The 20,937-nt window shown below is 44.1% G+C and overlaps 1 protein-coding gene across 3 annotated transcripts in view; it reads left to right on the forward strand.

Annotated features, from left to right (window-relative positions):
* LOC115202053 (alpha-1,6-mannosylglycoprotein 6-beta-N-acetylglucosaminyltransferase B-like) overlaps positions 1 to 20,937 on the forward strand; it is an 82,657-nt gene that overhangs the window by 40,181 nt on the left and 21,539 nt on the right. For all 3 annotated transcript variants that reach the window (XM_029765917.1, XM_029765910.1, XM_029765925.1), the window contains one exon: positions 20,727 to 20,858. In XM_029765917.1, coding sequence (XP_029621777.1) covers positions 20,727 to 20,858 — 132 coding nt within the window. The remainder of the gene's footprint in view (positions 1 to 20,726; positions 20,859 to 20,937) is intronic.

Consider the following 20,937-nt stretch of genomic DNA (forward strand, 5'->3'; position numbering starts at 1 on the left):
GTTGGCAGATTGCTATATGGTTTGTGCTCCCACAGATTCCTCCAGGGTTGTATCTATTTAGATTTCATCCTCCTTTCTCGCCCACTCAGCCTGGGAAACATGTCATCCTAATATCCCATGGTCTACAGCGGCTGTTACAAGAAGACGATGGTTGATATTGTTGTTTTGCAGATCATGGGTTGCTTGGTTTCATCCAAACCACCAGATACTGTAGCTACTACTACTCTAAGTTAGATATAGATTAGTAGTAGCTACAGTACCTGCTGGTTTGGATGAAACCAAGCAGTTTGCTTGAGTGGTTGGAATTGTTTCTCATTTGTCACTTCCCCTGCCAGCTTTATGGACTAGTCCTCTGGCTCTCTTTTTTTCATACAATCTTTTTTTATTCAGATGTCTCCGTTCCACTCGTTCCTTTAGCTGAGAGCCTTTTTTTCTCAGTACAAGCTTCTGGCTCACATCGCTTGCAGATGCTTAACTAAGCTGCTTTGGTATATTTTTAGTGATATTTCTGGACAGAGAGGAGGACGCTCCTCTGCATGCAGCCAGATTCATCAAGTCCGCCTTCGCACAGAAAAACAGCTTGAAAAGACATTCTCCAAGGACTGTTCCATCTGTAAATGTTCATGATTAATGTAAGCCCATTTTTCTGTTGCTGTTGGTCAAGTTGTGGTAGTAGTTTGGGATGGTGCAGTGTGTTTTTCTATGTTAGAGTATGAAAACAAAAGTATGAAAATGTACGGTATGCCCTCACCACTGTAAGTCACTCTGGATAAGAGCGTCTGCTAAATGACTAACATTTAAAAACTGTAAACATCCCATTATTGGTCACCCTCTTTCTCTGCTGTGTTGCCTTGACGGGCAGATGAGTCACTAGGCTGAGAGTGGGGATGGGAGGAAGTGATGAGGCTCCAGTCTCTGTCAAGGGAGGTGAGGTTAATTGAAGGGGGAGCCTCAGTGGTTGTAACATCATATTTGTTGGGAACAGCATCACATGTGCTAAAAGGTGCCCTGTGGTGGTTAGCCGAGCAGTGCAGACAGCTGTCACTTCCTCTAGGGGATCTCCCCCCTGTTCCTCCCAGTGCGACATGAGTAATTAGCCAGCACCAGAGCATGGCTTATCAACACCTGAGGAGGAGAAAAGGGAGAGTGGAGAGGAGAGAGGGAGGTGATAGCAGCCTGACAGAGCTGGCTGGCTCTGCAGTGACGACAGGACCAGGAGAATACTGAGAACCCCCCCCTGCTACAGCAGCTCTGTCTGTCTCCACCCACACAGACCCTGTCCTCTACCCTCTGAGACCAGAGAGAGAGAGAGAGAGAGAGAGAGAGAGGGAAAGGGAGGGGGTGATTCCATAATATGAGGAACATACATCATTTGAACCCTCAGCACGAGTCCAATCAGAAGCGTGATAGAGCCGTGCAATAAATGACGAGTAGGTTCAAACTGATCTGGAATCAGAGATAGTATCGATAAGAGCACAGCCACTATGTGTATGGGAAGGAGGCACTAAGAAACATAACTCTCCCTGTCGTTTTACCCCTATCAAATCACCCTTTGAGGCTGATTAGGCTTCCAGAATCGGGGCTGCTTTTTGTGCCTGCAAGTGCTACTGCGCTCTCTCACCCTCCAGCCTTTCCAACGATGTGCTTTTGTTTCTCGGCTTTGAAAAGCCAAACTAAAGCAGCCTTGTTAAAAATAGACTGCTGTGTGTTTACAATATGTTGCAGTGCGCAGCACTTTTACAGAATCAGAGTTGAGAGAAGATTTTTATCGCTTTTTATCGCATTTGGGTCACGGCAAGATAACATGATAGAATCATGTGACATGATTTAGCTGCAGCGAGAGGGATTCAACTTCATCCAAGAGTCATAGTGTGATGCCTAAATGAGATTGAGACCAAGGGACTACATGGTGTGTTTTTGAGTGTTGCATGTCAGTTTTCATCCAGTTTGAATCGCTACTGTAAACAACATATGGATGTAAGATATTGCAATCGCTGCTAGTTTCCTCTACTATATGTTGTAAACTCAGCAAAAATAGAAACGTCCCTTTTTCAGGACCCTGTCTTTCAAAGACAATTCGTATAAATCCAAATAACTTCACAGATCTTAATTGTACAGGGTTTAAACACTATTTCCCATGCTTGTTCAATGAACCATAATCAATTAATCAACATGCACCTGTGGAACGGTCATTAAGACACTAACAGCTTACAGACGGTAGGCAATTAAGGTCACAGTTATGAAAACATAGGACACTAAAGAGGCCTTTCTACTGACTCTGAAAAACACCAAAAGAAGGGTGCCCAGGGTCCCTGCTCATCTGCGTGAACGTGCCTTAGGCATGCTGCAAGGAGGCATTACACCGAGGCCTATACCCTGGAGCGGGATCGATTTGGAGGTGGAGGGTCCGTCATGGTCTGGGTCACAGCATCATCGGACTGAGCTTGTTGTCATTGCAGGCAATCTCAACGCTGTGCGTTATAGGGAAGACATCCTCCTCCCTCATGTGGTACCCTTCCTGCAGGCTCGTCCTGACATGACCCTCCAGCAATGACAATGCCACCAGCCATACTACTTGTTCTGTGTGTGATTTCCTGCAAGACAGGAATGTCAGTGTTCTGCAGTGGCCAGCGAAGAGCCCAGATCTCAATCCCATTGAGCATGTTTGGGACATGTTGGATCGGAGGGTGAGGGCTAGGGCCATTCCCCCCAGAAATGTCCGGGAACTTGCAGGTGCCTTGGTGGAAGAGTGGGGTAACATTTCACAGCAAGAACTGGCAAATCTGGTACAGTCCATGAGGTAGAGATGCACTGCAGTACTTAATGCAGCTGGTGGCCACACCAGATACTGACTGTTACTTTTGATTTTGACCCCCCCCCTTTGTTCAGGGACACATTATTCAATTTCTGGTAGTCACATGTCTGTGGAACTTGTTCAGTTTATTTTTACATTTACATTTTAGTCATTTAGCAGACGCTCTTATCCAGAGCGACTTACAGTAGTGAATGCATACATTTCAATTCATTTCATACATTTTTTTTTTCTCGTACTGGCCCCCCGTGGGAATCGAACCCACAACCCTGGCGTTGCAAACACCATGCTCTACCAACTGAGCCACAGTTGTTGAATTTTGTTATGTTCATAAAAATATTTACACGTTAAGTTTGCTGAAAATGAACGCAGTTGACAGTGAGAGGACGTTTCTTTTGTCACTTGAACATTGTGACATTTAATTGGACACACCCTGTATTTTGAAAAATAGGACCAAATATGAACACCCGTTATATACTGTATATATCCTGCAGTAGACATGGAGCAGGAGAGGCCAAACACAGTTCTCAGTAGCTGCAGTAGTATCTGCTAGCGCCACTCAATCTTCTCCACATTGAGGTTTTGACTCACAGGGCTGACTGTACAGAGCCAAAAAGTGGGCGGTCGACATTCAACACTAACAATAAGCAATCAGTGAATAAAAGTGCGGAAATAGCATAACAAGTGGGTGTTCCACATTAAGAGGAAGCTGTGCTTTTGTTGTTGACGGAGGCAGCGTCTCAGTCTCTTATGCCCAACTCTCTCAACTGGCTCATTACTATGCCTGGCTCTGCTCTGCCAAGCAGGTCTCCACGCTGCCACTACCCTCTCTCTGCCCGTTTCTTTTCTTCCACACTGAGCCCTCTGCACCCCATGGCCCCACCCTGGCCTCCTTCCTGTGAATGTGGCACGGCATCTGCCACGGGCCAATTCTCCTCACCGTCTGACTTCCTCCTCTCTGTGAGATAGACTTCTGCTCAGCTACAGTATGAGGTTCTCTCTCTGATATCTGGCAGCACGGTGCAGGTGGCCAGTCCACTCAGTGGGATACACCAAGATGGCCTGGTGCATGTAGCTGGTTCTTTTCTTATGGGGTGCCAGTCCATCCTCCCCTCCTCTCTTCTTCCGCTCCTTCCCTCTCCTTCCCTCCCCCTTTCTTCACCTACTCTCTCCCACTCCTGCCGAACTCACAGCAGGACTGTCAGCTGCCGATCTCTTTCCTCTAGTTTGTGCGTCAGACTCAGTGTGTGTGTTTGTTCGTGTGCACGTGCGTGTATGTGTTGCTTTTTATTCAACTGCTGCTCATTTTCAGCTCCATAACTGCAAATGTAATCCCCCTGTTCTCTCCAAGTTTGCATGGATTTGCATATATCCAATTAAAGCCCTGAACACAGCAGATTTAGTGCATTTGTGTGCAATTCTGCCTCATGGAGTCACATAATGCACTTTGTAATTATTAAACATTTGTTGTAATTATTAAACATTTGTTCTCACATTATCACACCACATCTTTTATCTGATCTATCCCTTAAATCATTGTTTTATATGTTCTAATAAATACAGTACCTCCGTTCTATTGGAGAACAAACTGGAAGAGTTCCGTTCGAGACTATACTATCAATGGGACCTGAAGAACTATAATATACGGTCTTTCTCGGAGTTGTGGCTGAACTAGGTCTAGCTGTTTTTTCTATGCATCGGCAGGACAGGACATCAGCGTCGGGTAAGCTCAAAGGGGGAGGTGCGTGTCTCTTCGTTAACAACAGTTGGCACGCGATCTGTAATATTAAGGATTCTGCTCGCCTGAGTAAGAATATCTCATGATAAGCTATAAACTCTATTTAGCAAGAGAGTTTTCACCTATATTTTTCATAGCTGTCTATTTACCACATCAAACCAATGCTGGCATTAAGACCACACTTCACAAGCTGTATAGGGCCATAAGCAAACAAGAAAATGCTCATCCAGAAGCAGTGCTCCTAGTGGCCAGTGATTTTAATGCAGGAAAACTGAAATCCCTCTTACCTAATTTCTACCAGCATGTCACTTGTGCAACTAGAGGCAAAAAAACTCTAGATCACCTTTACTCCACACACAGAAACACATACAAAGCTCTCCCTCACCCTCCATTTGGCTAATCTGACCATAACTCAATCCTCCTGATTCATGCTTTAAATAAAAACTCAAACAGGAAGTACCAGTGATGCGCTCAATACGGAAGTGTTCGGTGAAGCGGATGCTAAGCTACAGGACTGTTTTGCTAGCACAGACTGGAATATGTTCCGGGATTTATCTGATGGCATTGAGAAGTTTACCACATCAGTCACCGGCTTCATTAATAAGTGCACAATGATGTCCCCACAGTGACCGTATTTACGTAGGTGGGTATTTCTGCAACTACGGGCACTTCTATGTCCTCGGGTCAATTTTGGGGATTTTATAAAAAATAAAACAAATACAAACATTTGTATGTTAAGTTCACACTGGAACCACCCCATACTTTTTTAAACACCTCTATATCAAGTATTTTAGCTACTTTTCAGATGCATTTTATACCTCAATATCACTATTTTGCCCCTGACCCAGACTTTTAAGCTCCTACTATGTTTTTCAATGAGAAAACATTAATAATTACACATTATATAATGGTATATACTACAGAAAGAGTCAATTAAATAAAATCTATATCAATATTTATTGTGAGTATGCCCTTTACACAAAATATACCTGTCCTTTTGGGAGTGGTGTCATTTCCACCACCGAGGACAAATTCTTCATTAATAAAGTTTTTTTCAAGAGAATGTTAATTTAATTACCATGGAAACATTGTGACACTGAAGCAAATGGCTGCAGTGGACAGTTATTCCAGATGTGATGTCCAGAAGTTGAAGAAAAATTTGGGTAAATATTGCTTGTGTAGAGAATATTTTAATTGTCAGTCATTTCCAAACAGGCTATAATTTCTTTCATTTGTGGTAGAACTTTTGAATTTTTTTTCTATTTTAGGTATTTAGTGTAAATGATATGCTAGCTGTAATACTAACCAAAGCATGCTAAGCAGTCTGTCAATTTTCTCCAGAAACTATAGAAGTGACATTTCCATCACAAACATAAGTGTGGTGGAAATGACACAAATCCATTATCTTCCTCGTTTTTACTTTCCTTTTTTTATTTTGGCTTATTTAATCATGTTTTAAATGAATTGAATCTAGTAAATGCTCCAAGGTGTGCACAAGTTGAAAACGAAGTAGTATTTGTCTTTATTTTTAGACGATGCCACATAAAACAACACAGAGGTCACAGACATATAGAAACAAAATAAAAAATGATCCTATACGATACCAGGAACATCTGCAAAAAGACAGGGAGAGATACTGGAAGAAAAAAGAAAGGGAGAAGTGAAATCTATCTCTGAGCTCACAAAGCGAGAACAAAGAAACGAGAAGGCAATGGAAATGTAACCAACAAAATAGAAGACAGACTTTAAAGAAAACAGTTGCAATGGAGACCTACCTATCAGGCAACACACCACCTCAGTCACCAGATGGAGACCTACCTATCAGGCAACACACCACCTCAGTCACCAGATGGAGACCTACCTATCAGGCAACACACCACCTCAGTCACCAGATGGAGACCTACCTATCAGGCAACACACCACCTCAGTCACCAGATGGAGACCTACCTATCAGGCAACACACAACCTCAGTCACCAGATGGAGACCTACCTATCAGGCAACACACCACCTCAGTCACCAGATGGAGACCTACCTATCAGGCAACACACCACCTCAGTCACCAGATGGAGACCTACCTATCAGGCAACACACCACCTCAGTCACCAGATGGAGACCTACCTATCAGGCAACACACCACCTCAGTCACCAGATGGAGACCTACCTATCAGGCACCACAACACCTCAGTCACCAGATGGAGACCTACCTATCAGGCAACACATCACCTCTGTCGTGTCTTTGGCATCATTAAACTGAAGATATGTTTATCAAATAACTCTCTGTAATTATTACGCGATTAAACTGATTAATCGTGTAACTGTAATTAACTAGGAGGTCGGGGCACCAAGGAAAATATTCAGATTACAAGTTATAATTTTCCTAATATAACTTTCAGATATCATAATATATACGTCATTAAATCAGTGTTCTGATTTAATGACGTATTCTTTACCTTGGTCAGTCTCATTCCAAACGTCATAAATTGTTGGTTATCTGCATGAACCCAGTCTTCACTATGAGTCATCCATACATCAATTGTCTTAAAATCATTTATTTACTAAACTAAATAATTCAACAGAAATGCAAAACAAACAGATATGGTTACAAGGAAATGATAGAAGAATGTGCCCTAGTGGGCTAAACCGGCATGGCGGGTTGTTAGACAAAAGGGGCGGTGGGGCGGCGGAGAAGACACTACAGAGTTGATAAATATTAACAATTGAAATGCTAATCCTTTGCACATGAACGCTCACTCATTCGGGAACAATTGCAATCAATATATATATTTACGCTCAGTGTGCCATCGGGATCTTTGTTGAAAAGTTCTGTTCTGTTGGAAAGTTTTGTCCTCTCGTTCTCTCTCTCTCTCTCTCTCTCTCTCTCTCTCTCTCTCTCAGTTAGAATGGATATTTCAAAGTGACATTCATTAATGTCGTTATAGAATGAATTTTCCAGCGGTTGTCACGTTCAATGATACCGAATTCCTAGCTGCAGACTAGTAATTAATATCAAAGACTTGTTCTTATTCCGGTTTGGAGCGAGCAGTCGCACTACGCTTCACTCCACAGGTAATATTACACTTCACTACATTACAACGGTTTGATTTGTTTGATCTGAGCAATTTTTTCTTAGCTAGCTACATAGCCGTCTTTGTATCAAAGATAATCGTGTAGCTTAGAGTAATTATCGAAGTTAGCTATCTTCGTCCTCCTAACGTAGTCATCACTGCTAGCTAGCTAGTCAACACTGCTAGCTAGCCAACCAGCCAACTTCCACCGACTAGCAGCACTGTAGAATCTATTACATTACAACGGAACGACTTGACTAGTGTAGTGTTAGTGAGCCAGCTACATAGTTGTCTTTGCTGTCTTTGCATCTAAGATAATTGTGTAGTTTAGAGTAATTATTAGTAACTAGCCAGCCGCGACGCGACGCCAGACTTAGTCAACACACCTAGTCTTCATTAACCCACTGCTAGCTAGCTAGCCAACCGTTACCGACTAGCAGCGCTGTAGATACTAATACTTTACAACGGAACGACTTGATTAGTGTAGTGTTAGTGAGCCAGCTACATAGTTGTCTTTGCTGTCTTTGCATCTAAGATAATTGTGTAGTTTAGAGTAATTATTAGTAACTAGCCAGCCGCGACGCCAGACGTAGTCAACACACCTAGTCATCATTAACCCACTGCTAGCTAGCTAGCCAACAGCTAGCCAACCGTTACCGACTAGCAGCGCTGTAGATACTAATACTTTACAATGGAACGATTTGACTAGTGCAGTGTTGGCTAGCTAGCTACATAGTTGTCTTTGTCATAGCTTGATAATTGTGTAGTTTAGTAATTATCGAGGTTAGCTAGCCAGCTATTGCCGTCCCCCGCGACGCCATTTTTCCAAACCCAGCCAACTATTACCGACGAGTAGCACTGTAGAAACTAAATACATTACAAAGGAACGTCTTGATTAGTGTTATGTTAGCTAGCTACAAAGTTGCTTTTGTATCATGACAAGGTGTGGTACTGAAACTATCGAGGTCACCTAGCCAGCTACACCTAGCCAGCTACACGTTCAAACAAAGTCAACAACGCAGCCACTGCTAGCTAGCCTACTCCACCAGCCAGCAGTACTGTATCATTTTCGTCATTTTAGTCAATAAGATTTTTTGCAACGTAAGCTTAACTTTCTGAACATTCGAGACGTGTAGTCCACTTGTCATTCCAATCTCCTTTGCATAAGCGTAGCCTCTTCTGTAGCTTGTCAACTATGTGTCTGTCTATCCCTGTTCTCTCCCCTCTGCACAGGCCATACAAACGCTCCACACCGCGTGGCCGCTGCCACTCTAACCTGGTGGTCCCAGCGCGCACGACCCACGTGGAGTTCCAGGTCTCCGGCAGCCTCTGGAACTGCCGGTCTGCGGCCAACAAGGCTGAGTTCATCTCAGCCTATGCTACCCTCCAGTCCCTAGACTTCCTGGCGCTGACGGAAACATGGATTACCACAGATAACACTGCTACTCCTACTGCTCTCTCCTCGTCTGCCCACGTGTTCTCGCATACCCCTAGAGCATCGAGCCAGCGGGGTGGTGGCACTGGAATCCTCATCTCTCCCAAGTGGACATTCTCTCTTTCTCCCCTGACCCATCTGTCTATCTCCTCATTTGAATTCCATGCTGTCACAGTTACCAGCCCTTTCAAGCTTAACATCCTCATCATTTATCGCCCTCCAGGTTCCCTTGGAGAGTTCATCAATGAGCTTGACGCCTTGATAAGTTCCTTTCCTGAGGATGGCTCACCTCTCACAGTTCTGGGTGACTTTAACCTCCCCACGTCTACCTTCGACTCATTCCTCTCTGCCTCCTTAATTCCACTCCTCTCCTCTTTTGACCTCACCCTCTCACCTTCCCCCCCTACTCACAAGGCAGGCAATACGCTTGACCTCATCTTTACTAGATGCTGTTCTTCCACTAATCTCATTGCAACTCCCCTTCAAGTCTCCGACCACTACCTTGTATCCTTTTCCCTCTCGCTCTCATCCAAAACTTCTCACTCTGCCCCTACTCGGATGGTATTGCGCCGTCCCAACCTTCGCTCTCTCTCTCCCGCTACTCTCTCCTCTTCCATCCTATCATCTCTTCCCTCTGCTCAAACCTTCTCCAACCTATCTCCTGATTCTGCCTCCTCAACCCTCCTCTCCTCCCTCTCTGCATCCTTTGATTTTCTCTGTCCCCTATCCTCCAGGCCGGCTCGGTCCTCCCCTCCTGCTCCGTGGCTCGACGACTCACTGCGAGCTCACAGAACAGGGCTTCGGGCAGCCGAGCGGAAATGGAGGAAAACTCGCCTCCCTGCGGACCTGGCATCCTTTCACTCCCTCCTCTCTACATTTTCCTCTTCTGTCTCTGCTGCTAAAGCCACTTTCTACCACTCTAAATTCCAAGCATCTGCCTCTAACCCTAGGAAGCTTTTTGCTACCTTCTCCTCCCTCCTGAATCCTCCTCCCCCTCCCCCCCCCCCTCCTCCCTCACTGCGGATGACTTCGTCAACCATTTTGAAAAGAAGGTTGACGACATCCGATCCTCGTTTGCTAAGTCAAGCGACACCGCTGGTCCTGCTCACACTGCCCTACCCTGTGCTTTGACCTATTTCTCCCCTCTCTCTCCAGATGAAATCTCGCGTCTTGTGATGGCCGGCCGCCCAACAACCTGCCCACTTGACCCTATCCCCTCCTCTCTTCTCCAGACCATTTCCGGAGACCTTCTCCCCTACCTCACCTCGCTCATCAACTCATCCTTGACCGCTGGCTACGTCCCTTCCGTCTTCAAGAGAGCGAGAGTTGCACCCCTTCTGAAAAAACCTACACTCGATCCCTCCGATGTCAACAACTACAGACCAGTATCCCTTCTTTCTTTTCTCTCCAAAACTCTTGAACGTGCCGTCCTTGGCCAGCTCTCCTGCTATCTCTCTCAGAACGACCTTCTTGATCCTAATCAGTCAGGTTTCAAGACTGGGCATTCAACTGAGACTGCTCTTCTCTGTGTCACGGAGGCTCTCCGCACTGCTAAAGCTAACTCTCTCTCCTCTGCTCTCATCCTTCTAGACCTATCTGCTGCCTTTGATACTGTGAACCATCAGATCCTCCTCTCCACCCTCTCCGAGCTGGGCATCTCCGGCGCGGCCCACGCTTGGATTGCGTCCTACCTGACAGGTCGCTCCTACCAGGTGGCGTGGCGAGAATCTGTCTCCGCACCACGGGCTCTCACCACTGGTGTCCCCCAGGGCTCTGTTCTAGGCCCTCTCCTATTCTCGCTATACACCAAGTCACTTGGCTCTGTCATATCCTCACACGGTCTCTCCTATCATTGCTATGCAGACGACACACAATTAATCTTCTCCTTTCCCCCTTCTGACAACCAGGTGGCGAATCGCATCTCTGCATGTCTGGCAGACATATCAGTGTGGATGACGGATCACAACCTCAAGCTGAACCTCGGCAAGACGGAGCTGCTCTTCCTCCCGGGGAAGGACTGCCCGTTCCATGATCTCGCCATCACGGTTGACAACTCCCTTGTGTCCTCCTCCCAGAGTGCTAAGAACCTTGGCGTGATCCTGGACAACACCCTGTCGTTCTCCACTAACATCAAGGCGGTGACCCGATCCTGTAGGTTCATGCTCTACAACATTCGCAGAGTACGACCCTGCCTCACACAGGAAGCGGCGCAGGTCCTAATCCAGGCACTTGTCATCTCCCGTCTGGATTACTCCAACTCGCTGTTGGCTGGGCTCCCTGCCTGTGCCATTAAACCCCTACAACTCATCTAGAACGCCGCAGCCCGTCTGGTGTTCAACCTTCCCAAGTTCTCTCACGTCACCCCGCTCCTCCGCTCTCTCCACTGGCTTCCAGTTGAAGCTCGCATCCGTTACAAGACCATGGTGCTTGCCTACGGAGCTGTGAGGGGAACGGCACCTCCGTACCTTCAGGCTCTGATCAGGCCCTACACCCAAACAAGGGCACTGCGTTCATCCACCTCTGGCCTGCTCGCCTCCCTACCTCCGAGGAAGCACAGTTCCCGCTCAGCCCAGTCAAAACTGTTCGCTGCTCTGGCACCCCAATGGTGGAACAAGCTCCCTCACGATGCCAGGACAGCGGAGTCAATCACCACCTTCCGGAGACACCTGAAACCCCACCTCTTTAAGGAATACCTGGGATAGGATAATGTAATCCTTCTAACCCCCCCCCCCTTAAAAGATTTAGATGCACTATTGTAAAGTGGTTGTTCTACTGGATATTATAGGTGAATGCACCAATTTGTAAGTCGCTCTGGATAAGAGCGTCTGCTAAATGACTTAAATGTATGTAAATGTAAATGTATTCTGTATCGATAGTCTAATAGTTTAACCACGTGGTATGGTTAAAGTTCAGTAGAGGGATGCATGGTCAAACCTATTAGCCAACTCGTAATGGAGTGGAGGCCTGGTCTGGTGATAGAAACCCTGGGTGGGGGTTTTATTCGGAATGACAGAAAAAGGCTGTCTCATGACGCCAGGTCTCGTCTGTTCATGGGGGCGTGCCGATGACTTGGTAAAACTTTAAACAGAAAATACAATTCTCTCACATTAACATCTTACAAGCATCCCAACATATTCCAAATAGCTTTATCCTTATTCATTAATTTTATACAACCATTTAGATGTAAGTCTCATAGCTGAGGCTAGTATATAAACATTATTATGGTAATATGGCCGTATTGTCTCTCATGAGTTTCACAAAATTGTACCAAACGGACCAGTTCGTAGCTGGATTCTTCACCGATCTTTTATACCATCTCCAGAACATAAATGTCGTTCGGTTCTCCAATTCTGTGAGGTGGAAGAATTCCTTTGTCTCTCTATGAAAACACTCTGTCTCTTTATTCTGTGGCTATGAGGCAGGACATTTTCTTAGGAATTTACGACCCCTTCTGACCACAGCAGCCTGGGTGTAGGAGACAGAGGGAGATGGGTGCAGAAGTAGGGGGATGGTGCAGAGGGAGGGGGTCAACTGTGCTCGCTGTACCCAAAGAGGGCAACGCCATGACACCTCATTCACCAGATGACTTGCAGCCAGAACAGGAAGCTAACATACCTGCCCCTAACTTACTTGCCCTGATGCACACCCTGATACCCCTTCCTCATCATCTGCAACAGGAATGAGAAGTTGAATACTTGCTGGAAGGAAAAAGGTTGGAAGAGGTTGCTCAAAAGCATACAGAGATCTTAGTATGACAAATGTCAAACTTGATAATGCTTTACGGAAAGCTGAGAAATACAAAAAAAGGTATGATTGACTGATGAACAAAATGGAGAGACAAGATTCCCCAAAGACAAAACATCAACTGAAGGGAACTCCGAAAAACTTGAAGGATTTTATTGTTTCAAAATGTGCTGTGCCAAGGACAAACAAGTGGCTTCAAAAATGCTCAGAGGCAACATCCTGAGAAAGTATGGCCTGGTCAAAGCCACATACAGAGAATTTTGATTTTCAGCAAAAGCAATGAGGGCAAATGAAAACAGGCCATCAAGTCTTCAATACTCCAGGAAAAATCAGTGTAACAGAATTAGCACTGCCACAGAAGAGAAAATCACTAGATTCTATGAACGTAATGACAACAGCAGAGCAACAACAGGGAAAAAGGACACACTAACGAGGAACAAGAAGAAAAAGCAGAAGCTCTTCTTGAATGGCACAATTCAGAATCTTTATCAGAAGTTTAAGAGGGAATATTCAGAAATTCAAATTTCCTACTGTCAATTCTGCAAAATATGTCATTTTAGGGTTGTCAAGCCAGCAGTCCAAGATGGGACACATGTCTCTGCAAAACCCACGCCAACCTCCAATTCATGGTGGACAAACTACAGTATCACAAAATGATCAGCTGCAGCAACATTGAGACTATTGAGTCTTTGTGCTGTGAGAACCTGAAGAAATATTGCATGTATAGAGCGTGCTCCCTTTGTCAAGCAAAAACATCTGACTTTGATGCTGGTGAGCAGACATGGTGGTTTGAGTGGAAAAACAAAGAGGAAAACATGGAGAAGTTCACTGTACATTTGACAGTAAAAGAAAAGGTATGTGGCACACTGCAAATTCTATTGGAGGACTTCTCCAAAGGATTGAAAGAGAAGTTGGGGAAACACATGTACAACATTCAACACCAGTACTCCAAACGGAGAGAATTAAAAGAGAATCTGGGGAAAGAGGAGATCATTGTGCATATTGACTTTGCAGAGAACTACCTGTGTAAATGGCCAATGAGAGACGATATCATATGGTACAGACCACAGACCAGGCACATGGAGCTGGATGCCTTGGTCTGAGAGTAACTTAGCTCTCTTTCTAAGCCTTAGATACACTTGGAAACTCACTATACAGTACATACAAAGCAGGGCATAAAATCATACATGAAATAAAACATGTGTAGGTCTCAATTAACTCTTCCCTCTATAGATGTGCTAGAATTTCTATTTGTAGCATCTAAGTGTAGTCAAGGACAACACATTGTTCTCATGTTGAAAAGGTGTTAGATCCAGTGTTTTGGAATCTTACTTTGTCTTATATTAATGAATTGTTTAACAGTGGTGGTTGTTCAAAATGTTTGCAATAAAATATTGTTTTCATAAGTTTTTTTTTACATAGATGCCATTTCCACCACACCTTGTCATTTCCACCACACCTTGTCATTTCCATCACACCTTGTCATTTCCATCACACCTTGTCATTTCCACCACACCTTGTCATTTCCACCACACCTTGTCATTTCCACCACACCTTGTCATTTCCACCACACCTTGTCATTTCCACCACACCTTGTCATTTCCACCACACCTTGTCATTTCCATCACAACCCATATTTTTTAGGTAAATAAGTATATTATGTATAATTTACATACATTTATTTGTTTTAGATATGGAAATCATATGGTTGTTATCATAATCTCACAAGAAGGTTGGGTGGAAATATCTTATTTTTCATGATAAATAAATGTTTTCAGCTGTCACCAAGGGAAGTTTTTACATTCAGGTGTGGTGTTGAATTATTAATATTAGGAAAACCTTAAAAATCACTTAAAATAATATTCAATACAAGTTCATGTACAAATGTATAAGAAATCTGTTATAAATCAATTGTTTGGATGTTTAATGACGTGATGGAAATGACATTTGTCTACGGCTGTCTGGGAAAAATGACAAAAATATACATTCCTGAATAGTACGATCGCAGCCATTATCAGATATAGTTTCTAGACAAATCAAAGACAAGTACAATACTGGTAAAATGGTGTTTGAATAAGTTTTAATTTCTGAAAGTTTGCATGGCCAAAGTGCCCGAAGTTGCAGAATCACCCAGGTACATATCCCAACCAAAAGAAGGATTAAAGGCAACATCCACAATGAGCTAAAAGCTAGAGCTGCCGCTTTCAAGGAACAGGACACTAATCCGGACACTTATGAGAAATCCCGCTACGCCCTCCGATGAACCATCAAACAGGAAATACGTCAATACAACAGATCGAATAAGATAGAATAGGCTCTGATGCTTGTCGGATGTGGCAGGGCTTGCAAACTATAATGGAGTACAAAGGGAAACCCAGCCATGAGCTGCTCTGTGACACGAGCCTACCAGACAAGCTAAATGCCTTCTATGCTTGTTTCGAGGCAAGCAAAACTGAACCATGCATGAGAGCACCAGCTGTTCCGGACAACTGTGTGATCACTCACTCCGTAGCCAATGTGAGTAAGACCTTTAAACAGGTTAACATTCACAAGGCCGCAGGGCCAAATGGATTACCAGGATGCATACTCGGAGCATGTGTTGACCAGTTGGCAAGTGTCTTCAATGACATTTTCAGCCACTCTCTGACCCAGTCTGTAATACATACATGTTTCAAGCAGACCACCATACCTGTGCCCAAGAACCCCAAGGTAACCTGTCTAAATGACTATCGCCCTTAGCACTCACATCTGTAGCCATGAAATGCTTGGCTGGTCATGGCTCACATCAACACCATCCCAGACACCTTGGATCTACTCTAATTTCCATACCGCCCCAACAGATCCACAGATGACGGAATCTCTATTGCACTCCACACTGCCCTTTCCCACCTGTGCAAGAGGAACACCTATGTGAGAATGCTGTTCATTGACTACAGCTTAGCATTCAAGACCAAAGTGCCTTCCAAGCTCATTGCTAAGGACCCTGGGATTGAACACCTCTCTCTGCAACTGGATCATGGACTTCCTGACAGGCCTCCCCAGGTGGTGAGGGTAAGCAACAACAACATCCACCACGCTGTCCCTCAACACGGGGGCCCCTCAGGGATGCATGCTTAGTCCACTCCTGTACTCCCTGTTCACCCACAACTGTGTGGCTGCACACGACTCCAACACCATCATTATGTTTTTTGGAGACACAACGGTGGTAGGCCTGATCACTGACGACGATGAGAACCTATAGGGAGGAGGTCAGAGACTTGGCAGTGTGGTGCCAGGAGACCAACCTCTCACTCAATGTCAGCAAGACAAATGAGCTTATTGTGGACTACAGGAAATGGAGGGCTGTGCACGCCCCCATTCACATCAACGGGGCTTGTAGTGGAGAACTTCAAGCTCCTCGGTGTCCACATAGCTAAGGATGTATCCTGGTTCACACACACCAACCCAGTCGTGATGAGGGCACGACAATACCTCTTCCCACCAGGAGGCTGAAAAGATTTGGCATGGGTCCTCAGATCTTTAGAAAGTTCTAGAGCTGCACCATTGAGAGCATCTTGACTGGCTGCATCACCACCTGGTATTGCAACTGCTTGGCACCCGACTATAAGGCACTACAGAGGGTAGTGCTTACAGGCCAGTACATCGCTGGACCCGAGCTAGCTGCCATCCAGGACCACTATACCAGGCGGTGTCAGTGGAAAGCCCTAAAAATTGCCAGACTCAAGACATCCAAGTCATAGACTGTTCTCTCTGCTACCGCACTGCAAGCTGTACTGATGCACCAAGTTTGGAAACAACAGGACCCTGAATAGCTTCTACCCCCAAGCCATAAGACTGCTAAATAGTTAGTCTGGGTAGCAATGTGGTTAACTATTTAACTATCTGCATTGAACTTTTACTTATCACATATGCTTCTGCTACTGTTTATCTGTTTTTTATTCCAAGTTTATATTTAAATATCTACCTCAGTTACCTCGTACCCCTGCACATCGACTCGGTACTGTATATATAGCCAAGTTGTTACTCATGTATTTATTATTACTTTTATTATTACGTGTTTTACTTTTCTATTATTTCACTATTTTCTTTCTCTCTGCATTGTTTAGAAGGGCCTGGAGGTAAGCATTTCACTGTTGTCCACACCTGTTGTTTACGAAGCATGTGACAAATACAATTACATTAAATGTGATATTCAAGGTTGTAAATGCCACTTTTCAGTGGGTTAGTTGGGATGAGTTCCACCTGTCTGAACTGCTGCAAGGTGTCATGGGTGTGTTAGAGACATCCGAACGATCTCAGCCTTTTAATTCTTAAACTGGGAACATTATGACGCTGTACGGAATGTTACAACATGACGTCACCATCAGAACGATTGGGAACTTTTTCACGCAGGGAAGATTTTTACATGACACAAGGCACTATACACAGGTGAAGCCACAGTGTTTAGAACAGTGTGTTGCTGTCAGATACACTACGTGTGTCAGAAAATAGAATAGAAAGCTGTATATTGTTAAATCTACTGTTGCCCCCAGGGAAGGTAGGTATGCCACTGCTTGAGCCATGGTGAGGTTAAATTACTTCTCTAGCTTTCAAGGTGAGAGAATGTCTCGCAGCTCCTTCACTTCCCTTGTGGGGGTGTATTAGATTGACCATGCTGACTTTGCTACAGTATATCTGTCCTTAATAAAATACAGAGCAAATAGCAAATCCCTCTATACACACACACACACACACACACACACACACACACACACACACACACACACACACACACACACACACACACACACACACACACACACACACACACACACAGAAGGGTGAGGCATGCCATTGCCATTTTGGGAGTGAAAGTTTGCCACAATAGACCACATTGGAGGCAAATCACCCCATTTAGGAGCAGTCTTGCTTGAAATTAAGCCTGACGTGTTCATTTCCAATAGTAAAACATGACACTACCCGGCAAAAATGCAAACTGTCCAAGTTGAGTTATTTGAATGCCAGACACAGGGTATGGTTTTACTGTAGGTCTTTGGGTTACTATGCAGGCCCACACTGCAATCAGATTCATTTCAGTCCGGTGAAGTGTACAAGGCTTGTGTTTGGGTGCTGTTTGGATGCACACACAGGCATACATCCATACAAGTGGCTTGACTAGTGCTATGTATTCTTGAGTGAGGTGCAGGCAAAGAGAATTGAATCCACTTTTGAGTGAAGACCCCTTTTTGTTTTTGTAAGCCTTTATACAATTGACTGATGAAGCTCTAGTCTAAAGCAGTGACAGCTGACAAAGACTCTCTGCTCATTATCAAGTCTACTGCAGAGGAACATTCTACCGTGCCTGTTTCCACCAGTTTGCAATTCCGACTAAATCAGTTGAGCAAACAAAAGAAAAATCGATAGCTTTTATTTGCAGGTGTGTGTGTGTGTGTGTGTCTGTGTGTGTTGACTGTTTGTGTCTGTTTATTCACACTGTTTATACAGTAGCAGTCTAAGCCTTTCTGCTGTTTATTGCAAAGCCCCGCTAGAACAGCTGTGAGCACGAACACATTCAGAAGACCACACAGCAAAGCATCTAAATCAACCACAGTTGAGTCACACAAACACTGTCATCCTTCATCTACATAGATCTATACAACTTAGCCTGGAAATTGTGCAATCAGGTTAATATGTTATCAACAAGATTTTGTGTACAGAATGCACATTATTGACAAACGTGTTGTGCTGTATGGATCAGATCTGGGTAAAATTCAACTATTCAACAAACTCAACTAGTTTGATAGTATAAAAATAAGTTACACTGAATTTTGAGGTGGATAACATCTCATCTTTTAGCTACCATTATCTCTGCTTATACCATGCCATTTACAGAACTGCTCTCCCTGTCTCCCCCTGCAATTACATTTCCTCTCCCACAGAGGCTGTCCATCTCCCTTTCAGAAGGCAATGTGTTGACAATATTCCCGTCTGCTGTGCAATCACAAAAAAATCTTATAATTTAGAGGCAGACATAATTCAGCTGAAAACCGTTTGATTGCAGGGGCCATTTTGTGTCTGACAGCCTCCTGAAACTTCGGCTCTAGCAAAGGGAAGCAATTACTCTGGCTGCTGACTAGTGCAATCTCACTGCATCTGAAGAACACTCCAACATTAGAAACCCAGCTCTGTAAAGTGGAATCCGGAGGAATTAATCAAGACCTGCAATTAACATGTTTACCTTGTATCCTGGACTAATGTCAGTGTGTGTGTGTGGTGCTTGATTTGAGGCTCCTAAGCTGAATAACAAAACTTAGACTGTCTCACAGTCAGTCAGAGAACACGAACACTCTGTCATTATTGTTTTCCCCCAGCTATTTCTGGAAATTGTAACGAGTGGCCAATTTTCTGGACTCCAATTCTTGGTGTTACGGTCATTAGCATAAGTGGTAGCTGCAGAACTGTGTGCATTTCCACAGAGATAAAAGTCTGGATAGTAGGCAGATAGCTGTCATTTTCATTCCAATGCCTCACTACCTCTTCCACAGGGTGTCATTTGGATGCTTCTCCCTACTCAGCCATGCATTACAGACAGCAATGATATGGTAAATCAAGTGTTTAGATATCCCTGTACATACTGCCTGCCTATCCGTTATCTCTCTGAGGTGATTGTGGGCCACTGACATGGCTTAATAATCAACAACACCAGTGGTTATTGAGAGAGTCACTCATATGAGAGAGTCCGGTAATATTGTGGTGACAGACATCAGAATATGTGAATAACAGGCAGGGTCCACCCTCTGTTTTGAAACATTTATTTGAAATCCCTTTGGCTATTTTACAAAGACTGCAGGTGTTTTTCTGAGCCATGTGGCTGGTGTATAGAAGGTTTTACGAAGGGAAATACATTCATATGTGTTTGTTTGCATTTTGGCAAGCAAATGATTGTTTTCATGATAATACAGTTTTTAGTGTGGAAAGTCTAAAAAGCTTAGGCCTCTTGAGGTGAGCTGAGATGCATTGCTTGTTTTATTGCTCACGGCAACACATACCTTTACTTTAATTTCTCTACTAATTGCACATAGAGCGAGTGGCAAAGCAGTGGCTGAATTAGGAACATTCTCTGACCCATTTCTGCATCTCCACCTATCAGACTTCTGGTATCATTCCCCTTACACCAGACACATTTAGTTGATGTGACTAGAGCTGGGAGCTCTGACGGCTGGGGCTCCCCATCTCTCTCTCACACACACCACTTGGGAGATGGCACACAACATTTATGGAAACTTCCAGGCCATTTCAGAGCATTAGAATTACCCCCCTTAAGGCATTTCAGCTTTTTACAGCAACATAGTATGTCAGCTGCTTTTTATAGGAACAGAGTATGTCAGCTGCTTTTTACTGTCTTGTTCACTTCATTGTGTGGATATACAGTCTTACTTACATTATAGGGAACTGGACAATGTGTAGTATTTATTTTCCAAGTCTTGTTATTCTCCGTGTCGATTGTTAATGTACATTCCTCTCATATTGACAGTGGATATACAGTACCAGTCAAAAGTTTGGACACACCTACTCACTCAAGGGTTTCTCTTTCTTTTGACTATTTTCTACATTGTAGAATAAATGTGAAGACATCAAACCTATGAAATAACAAGAGTGTGCAAAGCTGTCATCAAGGCCAAGGGTGGCTACTTTGAAGAATCTCAAATATAAAATATATTTTGATTTGTTTAACAATTTTTTGGTTACTACATGATTCCATGTGTGTTATTTCATAGGTGTGATGTCTTCACTATTATACTACAATGTAGAAAATAGTCAAAATAAAGAAAAATCTTTGAATGAGTAGGTGTGTCCAAACTTTTGACTGGTAATGTATGTACAGTGATGAAGTTGTTGTGATGTGTTTGCTGTACCTAAGCTGAGCTTCTGTGTGTGCTGTGTGTGTGCAGGTTTCTTGGGGTCCCCCCTGGAAGAGGAAGCTGCCCCCTGACAGGACCTCTGCCCTTTGACCTCATCTACACGGACTACCATGGCCTGCAGCAGATGAGGCAGCACATGGGTCTCTCTCTGAGGAAGCACAAGTCAGTGGGTTTTTATGTAACTCTGTTGTTGTCTGTGTCACACTGCTTTGCTTTATCTTGGCCAGGTCGCAGTTGTAAA

The sequence above is a fragment of the Salmo trutta genome, chromosome 1, assembly GCF_901001165.1.
Source record: "Salmo trutta chromosome 1, fSalTru1.1, whole genome shotgun sequence".
NCBI lineage: Eukaryota > Metazoa > Chordata > Actinopteri > Salmoniformes > Salmonidae > Salmo > Salmo trutta.